The 12,994-nt window shown below is 32.2% G+C and overlaps 1 protein-coding gene across 3 annotated transcripts in view; it reads left to right on the top strand.

Annotated features, from left to right (window-relative positions):
• LOC126752315 (uncharacterized) overlaps positions 1-12,994 on the top strand; it is a 40,358-nt gene that overhangs the window by 16,348 nt on the left and 11,016 nt on the right. For all 3 annotated transcript variants that reach the window (XM_050463030.1, XM_050463031.1, XM_050463027.1), the window contains one exon: positions 1,600-2,160. In XM_050463030.1, the coding sequence (XP_050318987.1) occupies positions 1,737-2,160 (424 nt within the window). In that variant the 5' untranslated portion in view covers positions 1,600-1,736. The remainder of the gene's footprint in view (positions 1-1,599; positions 2,161-12,994) is intronic.

The raw sequence follows: 12,994 nt of genomic DNA, 5'->3' as shown, positions 1-12,994 counted from the left end.
AATGAATATTTTTACTATCCATTTTTTTATTAGTTATTTGTTAATTTTAGAAGAGTACAAAAAAAAATTAAAAACTAAAAAAAGTAAAAAATTTCACAAATTATGAGCTGACGAAGTGGAGGGTCTCTAAAAATTTCCACGTGACCATACCCATGACTTCAACCCTCCTAGTTATCTGAAAACAAAAAAAGAAAATTATTAATCTACACTTATTATTAATGTCGCAATGGCCGGAACTACGGAAAAGTGGGAAAATTTTTTTTTCACAAAATTGCGACTGCCTGAAAAAAAAGTTTTTTTGGATCACTTTTTCTGACTATTTCGAATTTTTTAAAAATAATAAAAATTAAAATTTGGGGATGGGGCTAGTTCCAACCATAGACAAGCCTATGAAGAAGACTCTAAAAAAATTTCAAGTAAATCGGTACAGTAGAACCTGAGAAATCGTGGGTACTGTTCCGAAAAAGTCAGTTTTGAGAAAAACGCGTTTGAAGTGTAGGAGACAATTCTAGTGAACACGGACGCCACGTCACAAAATCGGCTGTATCTCCGAAAATAAGTCGAATTTTGAAATATCCTTTCAAGGTCATATTTTTGAAAGTCTAAACTTTCAAGATATGCAAACAAAAATCGATTTTTAAGTCCTAGATAAGAATACCCCCGTTAAGTACCCGTCAAAGACCCTATAAAGTACATATTTATATACATACATATGTATATTAGTGAACAGGGTGACGAGATCTCAGTTCATCTGTTGATCTGAAAATTTTTACACTTCCTTTTCTCTCCAAGAAACTGCTGTAAATACTGCTGTACAAGCTGACCGATCAATATAAAGTTCTGGATGGAAAGCTTACAATTTTACAAGTCATATTCATAAAATTTAGCATAGAGATTTCTCCAAGTCAACGCTGCAATCTCCGCGCAAATATCACTCAGATCACTATAGCAGCCATACGAACTGATCGTTCAAAATCTAGTTCTTGTATGGAAAAATTTGTTGGTTCAGAAGATATCTTCACTAAATTTGGTGTAGATTAATTTCCAAGACATCAGTACAATCACCGAATATATTGTTCAGATCGGACCACTATAGCATATAGCTGCCATACAAACTAAACGATCATAATCGATATAAATATATTTATACCCTTTAATGTCATAAGAACTGCACCTATCAAGGGTATTGTAGCTTCGGTGAAGTTGAAGTTAAAATTTTTTCTTGTTTTTCTTTTTCTAAAATCGTGTTATTTATGCATTTTATAACTAAGCAAGGTTAACAATGACGCTTATTGTTGATATAAAAATCAGACGCGAGACAATATATTATTGAAGCTGAATTTATTAAATATTTAAAAGTTATTGGTCTTCTAAAATTTTTTTTTTTTTAATTAACTTAGTGGAAATATATTATCATGTCTACAGTTATGAAGATATTTATTCAAAAGTTATATAAGTACATAATTACAGTTAATGGCGGTAATAAATGAATAAAGAAACATTAATAAAATTCACATAACACATATATAACTACACAAATGTTTACATATCACAAACAAACAAATTTTTTATAAAAAGTTTTTAATTTCTTTATTGCAGAAAAGCTATTAAAGCACCCTGTCGTTAATTGCTCATTTTAAAAATATTCGCTAATTAAATTATTGAACGAAAAAAGCGTACGTAACTCACGCCCGCACACACACACATATATACACAGTCACACACTCACACGCTGGATGCGCTCGCCAAAAATCGGAGATGCAAAAATGTGTGCCAGTGTCATAAATCAAATTAACACCGACTGCGTTAGCAGTAGCCACAACAACAAAAACAACAACAACAGCCAAACATTTATCCACACAACCGATTGTGACGTCATGTCACACACCAACAATCGCCGTCAACGCTGTGAGTTCACTGCCATAACACGCGTCGCTGCGCGCAAGTCCACGATGACGCTGCCGTCGACATCGCTGCCGCTGGCGCTGCTGCTACTCGGCACAACATTGTTGTTGTTGTGCGCATTGAAACCGGCCAATGCAGCCGCCACAGCAACTGCCACCAACAAAAATGCCCGCGAAATAATCAGCAACAGCGGTGTGGAAGAAAAATCACCGAATCCAAAAGCGACTGTAATAGCAGCAACAACAACACATAAAGGTGAGTAGTTAGCGGGTTTGTTTACATTTTTTCATTTTGGGATTCCGACTTTATTCATGCGGTGTATTTATATACGCTAATTCTCGTTCTCTACATGAGCATAAACACTAAGCCGTTCGCCTGGCCGCTCTGCCGCCCGCTCTTGGTGTCTAGATGACAGGGTTTTATAGGCCAATCTGGCTTATAAATTGACATCATTAACTTACAGATTTTTAGCTAAAAATAAAAGTGAAAAATATGTTTCATTTTGTATTTACATACATTCATATATAATGTATGTACATACATACATACATATGTATATACATATATGTATGTGCCTTTGTGCTGATTGTTTTGGTTTTACCAAATAACCTTGTATCGGAGATGCCTGCTGACTATTGGGTCTGTTGTTCTTCTTGGGTATTTTCCAAATGATCATGTGCTTTAGAACAATATACGCGTATATCTTGATATTCATATACATATACATATGTATGTATGCATGTATGTATATTAATGTGCCTCTGCACTGGTATTCACGCAAACAAAGCTTAAGGCTAAGATGAGTTTCAAAAATAACTCCATTAATGAAGCTTTTATTCTTTTGTGTTAATGATGGTAAACGGCGCTTGAAGGGGAGTTACCATAACTACGTATACATATATATATGTACGTACATACATATACATATAGACATATATATATACAAGCAAATACAATTTGTATAGAATGATAAGATTTATGGTAGTTATGGTAGCATTGAAGGCTCCATTAATCAATTAGTACTATAAAAACTAGTTGTTAAGTGTCAAATAAGCATGTTTATTTATAGTTATTTATGACTTATACTATAGCTATAACGTTAATGAAACAATTAATCTAATCTAATCTACAAAATAATTTATATTTTTATTTTTTAGATGGCTAAAACCGTATATTTTTACTTTCAAATATATTTTGAAATTTTTTAATACAATTTAAAGTTAATTTTTTTGAAATTTTTTTTATTTTTTACATATTTTTTATTTTTTACAAAAAAACTTTTAATATATTTTTTTTACTTTTATTAAATTTTAAGTTAATTTTTTAACAATTTTTTTAGTTCTCAAAAACATACATATTTTTATTTATAATTATTTTTAGATTCTAAGTTAATTTTTTAGTAATTTTTTTTTCAAAAACATATTTTTATTTTTTGCAAAATGAAATTTTTATTATAATATTTTTGGATTTTAATAGATTTTTAAGTTAATTTTTTAGCAAATTTTTTTAGTTTTCAAAAACATATTTTTACTTTTTACAAAAAAAAAAAAATTAATATATTTTTAACTTTTATACAAAAATAATAAGTTTTTTATAATCATTTTTAGATTTTATTTTAATTCTAAGTTAATTTTTTAACAATTTTTTTAGTTCTCATAAACATATTTTTATTTTTTTACAAAAATAATAAAACTTTTTATAATTTTTAGATTTTATTACAATTCTAAGTTAACGTTTTTTCCAGTAATTTTTTTAGTTTTTAAAAACATATATTTATTTTTTGCAAAATGAAATTTTATTATAATATTTTTGAATTTTAATAGATTTTTAAGTTAATTTTTTAGCAAATTTTTTTAGTTTTCAAAAACATATTTTTACTTTTTACAAAAAAAAAAAACTTAATATTTTTTTAACTTTTATACATTTTTAAGTTAATTTTTTAGCAATTTTTTAGTTCTAAAAAACATATTTTTATTTAGAATTATTTTTAGATTTTAAGTTAATTTTTAAAATTTTTTTTTTGTTTTCATAAACATATTTTTATTTTTTTACAAAAATAATAAATCTTTTTATAATTATTTTTAGATTTTATTACAATTCTAAGTTAGTTATTTTTGAAAATTTTTTTAGTTTTTAAAAACATATTTTTATTTTTTGCAAAATGAAATTTTTATTATAATATTTTTAGATTTCAATACAATCTTAAATTAACTTTTATGCAAATTTTTTTAGTTTTCACACAAATGTTTAATTTTTTGCAAAATAATTTTTTTTACAATTATTTTTAGATTTTAATACAATTTTAATTTGATTTTAAGCAATTTTTTTAAGTTTTCAAAACAGATTTATTTTTAACAAAATAATTTTTTGTTAAAATATTTTTAAAATTTAATAAAAGTAAAAAAAAACATATTAAAATATTATTTTTTACCAAATTTTTTTAGTTTTAAAAAATTTACTTTTTTTCACAACATTAATTTTTTTTATAATATTTTTAGATTTCAATACAATCTTAAATTAACTTTTAAGCAAATTTTTTTAGTTTTCAAAAACATACATATTTTTTACAAAATAATTTTTTTTTTATAATAATAAATTTTAGATTTTAGTACAATTTTAAGTTAATTTTTTATCAATATTTTTAGTTTAAAAAACATATTTTTATTTTTTAATAATAATAATTTTTTTTATAACATTTTTCGATTTTAAAACAAATTAAAGTTTTTAACAATTTTTTTTAGTTTTCAAAAATATAATTTTATTTTTGCCAAAATATTTTTTTATATCATTTTTTTAGATTTTGATACAATTTTAAGTTAATTATTTATTAATTTCGTTTTAGTTTTCAAAAACATATTTTTATATTTCGCAAAATATATATTTTTTTTAATTATTTTTAGGTATTAATACAATTTTAAGTTATGCTTTTGGCAAATTTTTTTTGTTTTCCAGAACAAATTTTTATTTTTTACAAAATTAAATTTTATTTATAATATTTTTAGGTCTTCATTTTTTTAACAGATTTAATAACTTTTTCAATTGAATGATAATCTAATTACTTTTGTTGAATAAATAAAATTTTTGTCATTTATTTTCAGTTACTTTATATTTATTTAAAAAAGTATTATTATTAGAATAGTTAAAAAATAATATTTGTTAGATATTTCTTTCGATTTTAAAAACATAATTTAATTGTCTTTCCGGACATACGGGAGAGCTTTATAGGAGACGCCACCTTTAGACGAAACCATATATCTCAGAGACGATCTTGATTTTCCTATGTTACATAGCGAAAATGGGCGGAATTGAACTACAAACACGTCTACTTTCAATACAACACTATTTGAAGTTCCTTTTGACTCTTTCACTTTCCAGGAGAACGCAGTGGCTAGGGAAATAATGGGATTGGCCTGTCCTCTAATCGATTTAATGTAAATATATCCTAGACAACTAAAGCTACAACAGCCAAATTCACTCAGAACAAATCCAATTAAACTTAGACCTTCCTTTTTTGTTTATGATTTCGCAAGCACCGGAAGGAATTTCCCGGCATTTGATTCTTGCAAGTTGCAAGAGTATAAAATGTACGGTTATAAGGTTTTCTGTTGTATTTTTATTAATTTTTATATCTCTCATGGACAAAAATTATTAATTTTTAGAATTGTATGGGTAATTGTAGTACTAAAAATACCTTATAAGAAACTATTTTCACATTTTTCAAATGAAATGTTTTTGTTTATAATTAAAAAAATCAAAAAGTTTTCTAAAAGATATCCTACATTCATACCCAATAGTGAGATAAACTTATCCTTTGTAGATTTAGGTTAAAATATTCTACTAACTTACCATACATAAAACGTAGTCTACATTTAGGCTAAACCACTTTTTTGATAATAATGATGTTAAAAAGTAAAACATACAGCCGATGCGAATTAGAAACTATCAACTCAGTTACTCATGCGTTCAAATCCGGCCATAAAAAAGTTCAAATCAGAAAATCCGTAGCCGTAATTCTATTGCAAATACAAAATTGCAAGTTTCACATGAACATAAAAAAGATTGTAAAGCAAAATAAATTTTCTAACTATTCCGTTTGCGCCCGGATTTCAATTGAATCAGCTCGAAATTGACTCGAATTTTGTAGCTATTGATGGCCAATAGGCTAACTATCAATCAAGAACTCTGCCTATCTTTCAAGAGTAGTTCAGACATAAATAAAGGCTTTCCATGATGCCTTTTAGCCTTCTCTTCAGGTGACGCTAAACTTTACGGCCGATTTTTGTAATTTCCGAAAGCAGAGAATGAATACCGAAATGTTTTGCAAGAAGGTCAATAGCGGCGAAATGTCAATTTTTGTTGAAATATGCATTGAATTGTAAACAAATTTATTTACTATGGGCAGAAAGATCATTATAATGGGAATATATACAAAGTTATAGCTACAGGCCTTAACGCCTAAATATTTCAGATAAATGATATACAGCTTAAAAATTCGTTCAGATAAGCAAAACATCAGAAATTTCTTTAATAAAATTATTTTAGAAATCTAAAATAAAATCGTGCATATAACTAGGAATGTACAACACTTCCGTTATTGAGCGCCACTCTTACATAGGTCACCCTAGCAGCCAAACATAATGACATTTAATGCAATTAACAACCGAAGCATTCTCCCTACAATTAAAATTATTCATCTACAATCACTTTCATTTCCATAGACAGTCTATTTATAGGGACAGACATGCCGATTTGTTCGTATGTCTGTAAGCGATACTTTCGATTAATTGATGCATAGAGTGACTTGCAAATGAACTGAGCATTCGTTATAATTAGTAAAGGTATCAAATCGGGTAATAAATACATATATTTGTATATACATATATGTATGTATGTTTGTATATATTCGCTGTATGTATGTATGTATATCTTCTTGCTATTTTTCTGTATGTATGTATGTATGTCAGTACTTATGTTTGTATGTCTGCTGCAATGAACAGCTTGAGAACCCTTTTAAGCTACCGTCACAGCACAGCTGGTCACAACAATTAAATTAATTCGAAATTAATTTGTTTAGCATAGTTGAATAGAACAACAACAACAGCTAATAGATATGTTGGCGTGCCTATAAATATTTGCTTGCGCAGCTTATAGCCGCCGGCTAAAGACGACAGCTATAAAAACTAATAAGAATAACGAATGAAAAACATATTTACATACGTATTAGGGTGGGTCAAAGCAAATTGATTTTTTTTTTAATATTGTTATTATTTCATATTAAAGATAATTTTGAAATGTGCGGTTTACAAAACGTTTTAAGGAGAAATTTTTTTTATAGCACTCACTTTCCTAGAAATATATACAAGAAAATACATTTTTGTTATAAAAGTCTTATCTGCACAAATTCTTCTGTGATTGTAGCTTTGCCTTAAATTATAATTCGTACCAAAATTCGTGAGGATATCTCGAAAAATAAAAAAGTTTTTCATACAAGTATTTGATTTGATCGTTCAGTTTGTATGACAGCTATATGCTATAGTGACATGATCTGAACAAATTCTTTGGAGATTGTAGTTAGCTTTTAAAATAATGCATGCCAAATTTCGTGAGAATATCTCATCAAGTAAAAAAGTTTTTCATACAAAGACTCGAATTTATCGTTCAGTTTGTATGGCAGCTATACGGTATAATGGTTCAATCTCAACAAATTTTCTGGACATTATAGCGTTACTTTGTATAAAAATTTCTGCCAATTTTTGAAAAGATATCTTGTTAAATGAAAGAGTTGTTCATACAAATACTCGAATTTGATTGTTCAGTTTGTATGGCAGCTATATGTTATAGTGATGCGATATTGGCGGTTTCAACAAATGCGCAATTTCTGAAGAAGAAAAGTACGGTTGCAAAATTTTAGATCGATATCTCAACAACTGAGTGACTCAAGACTACGCTGTAAGCATCTGGGGACCCCACTGTATAGATAGTGAGGCCGCGGAGTCTGTTAGAATTCACGTCAAGCGCAGGCATACTAAATGTTGACTATTCCCCTTAGACTTAGCAACTGAACTCCATTCGGTATCCCAAAGCATCAAAACTGAGCTATGTGTGGCTCATTGGCCTAACCTAACCTAAACTAATATTGGAAACAATTTGTCAGGTTTCTAGTACAGAAATTTTCAGAACATATTGTAAAAAATTGAAGATTTTTTACCCACCCTACTACAAATCTACATATTTTTCAGCAATTATAAGCAGTTACATATTCTCATACCCATATTAAATACATAAATCAATATGAGCTTCTTGCAATCACTCTGAACTGCCAGTCAGTCTCGTGTCTAAGCAACGCGACACCTTCAATTAAAGCCCGGCTGTTAGAGCAAACACACAGTGTTACATATATTCATATGTATGTACATACTTAGAGTTAAGGTAGACGCTTATGCAAGCGCCATCTGCTGACTGTTGACGGCTGACTACCGACAGCTGACAACAGCAACAATGAAGGTTAGCGTAGACAACTACATACATGCAAACATGATTCAAACAGACATAAATTTAAGTGATGGCAAATATAATGATTTAATAATAAATTTGTAAATATGTATGAGGTAAGTTTGTATGCGCTGCACAATCGAAAATAGTTATAGTGTGGCAGCACGCTCCACCCTATGCGCACATTTTGCCCTTCGCGCAGCTCATCCGCACAGCCAATTATGTAGGTTATGCACGCAAAGTGGCTGTGAAATGCATAAAAATCATAATTGCCATGTTCGCAATAACTGCAAATATGCATACAGACATACACTATGCATACACAAACAAATATACATGCATAACCAACAACAAAAATGACGTATGGCAACCAAAAAAGGCAGAAATACCCAAAAATCGCAAGCGAGCAGCAAGAAATGTACTTTTCGGCGTTGCCAGAGGCACGTACTAAGCAAATATATAATTGTATCTATATATTTACAATTCTCTGCATATTTGTGCTAAGGGAAGCGGTAAATAAAAACATTGACAACGAAAAATCAGCAATCATTGAGCCGCACTGTGTGGGCGGCATAAATATTTTGCAGTATTATTCACAAATAATGGACATATGAGGGACTATAAAATATAATGTAAACAAAAACAACAATGTGCTATTGCAGTGAGCAATTACAGGTGTATTTGCACATGCAGGCAGCTATTTCGACATATCGATATGCATACATGCAAGTATGTACAATACTTTTTAGCACCTTGTAATGCTAGCGATAGCCGTATCTACCAGCTGTGGCCGCTGATTGTCGGCATGTTGTTGTTGCTGTAGTATTTTTGCTGACCCTCATTTAATTGTCTTTCAATACATTGTAGTGCGCGCCCGGCCGGTATGCGCAATAACCCAAGCCACAAAACGGCAGGGAACCAGCACCGGTATGCAGTCAAAGTGAGTGAGGATTTTCAAGTGTTCAGACCCGTGTTCTTTTAGGAACCCGGACTCTCTGAATCTGATGGCAACTTTCTCATCCAAACGCCTTCTGGCAATATGTGCAGGAAGGCATTAAGTGCCATGGTTGGAGTGGTCCTTAGTGCACCACACATGCTAATGAGCACCGCCCGTTGAACGCTCTTGAGTTTCTTTGCGAGTGTGGTCGTTTCTAAGGCCCTCCATCACATAAAGACTCCATAGAACATAATGGACTTGACTATGGTGTCATAGAGCTAGAAAACCAATTTCGTTGAGATACCCAACGTTTTGCCAATGACTCCTCTACAAACAGCATAACTTTCCTTTGACTACATTCGCTACATCATCCCGGCAGCTAAGATCTTCACATTTTTTAAGCACTTAGTTAACCACCAGGATCCATAGAAGTGGAAAGAGAACCTTGTCCGGTTCCCCTACTCACATTTCGTCGAGCACAAGTGTTTCTCCATTCCGTTTCAATCACTATGTCGCACAGAAGACTGAAAATGAGGTTTGATTCCACTCCAAGACCATCCAGAGCAGTTACGACTGCTTCCGGTGGAACGTTATTAAAAGCTCCCTCTATATCAAGGAAGGTCCCAACAGGGAATGACACAATAGTATGGAGCGTAGTATCTACTGACTCGCCTTTAAAGTAGGCATCTTACGCTCCTGATAAATGGTCTCTCGGAATGCGCCCTCTTATATACCAGTCCATCAGTCTCTCTAGAGTATTTAGTAAGAAGGAGGAGAGGCTGATAAATGGTCTCTCGGAATGCGCCCTCTTATGTACCAGTGCATCAGTCTCTCTAGAGTATTTAGTAAGAAGGAGGAGAGGCGGATGGACCACTTGTGGTGACTTGAAAATAATTTCATTATGTCGCTCTCCAGGGCAGTAGGGAGCCGGAGATAATTGTAGAGAATTGTTGGAGAAAAAAATTAGCACAAAGTTGTTACAGAAAACCAGGCCCCCTGAGAAATGCAGTCCCGGGAGAAATTTTCCCCGACATCCCTATTTCATTCAATTTTCAACAGTGCCATAGACAGGAACAGGTAGTAATCCCTTGGTTCGAGGCCCGGACTATAACGTGGATGCATAAGAGCCCCCCAGCCTAGCTCGCGCAGCTTCTGGCGTTTTTATAGTCTGGTCGTTGCCCTGATGGATTACAATTTTTTCTTTATTGCCCAAAGCTGGCATCTTTTGAGAGATTGCTATTTTAAGATGAACATATTGTTGACAGCACAGGAAATCGTTGGCAGTGAAGAAGCAGTTCATAGGATATGTTTCTCCGTCAATCACACCAAACCCCTAACAAAGTCTTTCTGACAGTCAATCTTGGCTTGGCTGCGGCTTCCGCCGGCAAACAGTGATTTGAACACGACCGTTTTACTTTAACGTTAGCTGAGGTGATTCACTTTTCAGCACCAGTTAACATTCGTCTCAGAAATGGATCGATTTCCTTGTGATTCCATCAACAGACAGAAGTTCGGTATATGAGGTTTTTTGCGTTAACTCGTGTGGCATGAATACCTTGAGCTTCTTTTTGTATCCAGCCGTTCTTCTTTTTCGTTGTTTGCCACCAATTGGAGATTCCTAAAGTAGCAAGGGCCTTCTCCACCTAGTCTTTCCAACGGAGTGGAGGTCTTCCTCGTTCTTTGTTTCCCCTGGCGGATAATTTGTAAAATATTTATTTACTTTCATACTGCTAACGGGGAAATAATGGATATACGTACCAATATATACATAAACAGCTGCTGGTCTCACGTGATTCTTTTGTAAACGCAGCACATTTTAAGTGGTTTTTTTGCTGCATTTTCGGATTCCACGTCCAAATTGCTACTGCCTTGTTTTATTTGCATTTGTTAATATTAAGTTATATGCACTTCGTTGATCGTGTGACAGATTAATAGCCGAATACATATACAAAAGCCCTCAGTTTTTAAGATAGCTTTGATTGTAATCAGTTGTGAGTTCTTGTATGGGAAATCTTCACCGGCCGATATCGGACCATTATGCAACGACACGTCGCCGAAGAAATTGGTCCGGTTAACAAAAATTTTTGCTCACAGCGAAAACTTTAACAATGTATCTTTACCAAATTTGGTAAGATTATTTTCTAAGGAATATTTATCGATCGGGATCAAGTTCATTCAAGTTAAACACACATATAGTGTATGTATATGTGTAAGTACATATGTGTATATGTATGTATGCATATTAGTAAACACATAAATTTAGACGTGAGTACGCTTTAGTACTTTGGCGAAGAATGCAAAAAAGTGATAATTTTGTAAATTAAATACATAGTTAATATGCACAAAACGCTGGCGAACCAAGTATAACTTACAACCAAAACAAAACAGATGAAGATAAGTGGCAGTTAAATGCGAATAATTGCTTTGAACTTTTTTGTTGGTTTTCGTGAACTCAAAATTCATGTATATAAAGCCATTAAGAGGGATTTTTAAGTCTCAAAGACAATTTAATGAAGTCATAAAATATTAACTAAAAAATTCTAAAATTAGAGTAAGCTCGGAAAGTGCAATTATTTTCAATTATACCGACAATAAATTATAAAATGTTCTTTTTTGGATATTTTTTATGCATATGGCAATCCTTTTAATACAATTTTCTAAAGAATTTACATAAGAAAGCAGAAGTAAAAGGTGATCCATTCGAGGTTTCCAACTTTTTTTTAAAGAAAAAACACAAAAACTTCAAATTCAATGAGGAATGTTTATTATCATCCCATAGGACATTCTTTGGATTTTTTTTTTTTTTGAATATTATCACTTTCAACTCAGTTGGTCCATCCGTTGAATCCAATATTCGAAGATTCATTCGAGCATTTCGACTGGTAACTGGCGATTGAGAAGCATGATATTTTGCTCCAAGGCCTGAAGCGGGATTGTCCGCATGAACTTTAGACTTTACATATCCCCACTGGAAAAGATCACACGATCTTGGTGGCTGCATTTTTGCTAAGAAGCCAAACACGTGCACTGGGGTTTATATATTCGGTATTTGGGGCTTGAAGCGTTATGATCTGATTACAATTTCTAGAAGTGAGACAGCCAAGTTCACTAGACATCCATAGGTCCAGCGCTTGAGCGCTAGAGTGCAAGAGAACATCGAACAATCGACTCGCATTCAATCGGATGAAATTGGAATAAGGAATGGTCATCTGCTTTACAGTTTCCGGCGACTCCGGAAAACTAATATGGAAAAAGCTTGAAGCTATTGCTAATGAGGTCATGCACTCCACAGTCAGCGAGCTAACAGCCAGTATAGCGGCTTGACTTTCGGAGTGAATGCACACCACTCTCAAGGAGGGTGCGCTTCGGAGCAGTAAATCTACCGCTACCTTGACGGCAGCCACGGACGCCTGAAGGACGCTACAGTGATCTGGTAGCGTGAAACTAGAGTCGATGCAGCGTTCCCGATAGATCTAAAACGGTGTTAGCTCTCGATTTATATGTAGGCTATAAAAGGAAGTAATCAGAACGAATTTCAAATTTCGATATATGAGAAGTAGATCACACCTACCTGTGGTACCTGTGGTTCCATTTTCTGAATGAAACATTAGACAACAATAATAGTGCTATATACTGAATTTGGTTGACATTGACGGAGTA

Source organism: Bactrocera neohumeralis, chromosome 3 (genome assembly GCF_024586455.1).
Source record: "Bactrocera neohumeralis isolate Rockhampton chromosome 3, APGP_CSIRO_Bneo_wtdbg2-racon-allhic-juicebox.fasta_v2, whole genome shotgun sequence".
Lineage (NCBI taxonomy): Eukaryota > Metazoa > Arthropoda > Insecta > Diptera > Tephritidae > Bactrocera > Bactrocera neohumeralis.
The sequence above is the reverse complement of the archived record's forward strand: the minus strand, read 5'-3'. Positions and strand labels throughout refer to the sequence as shown.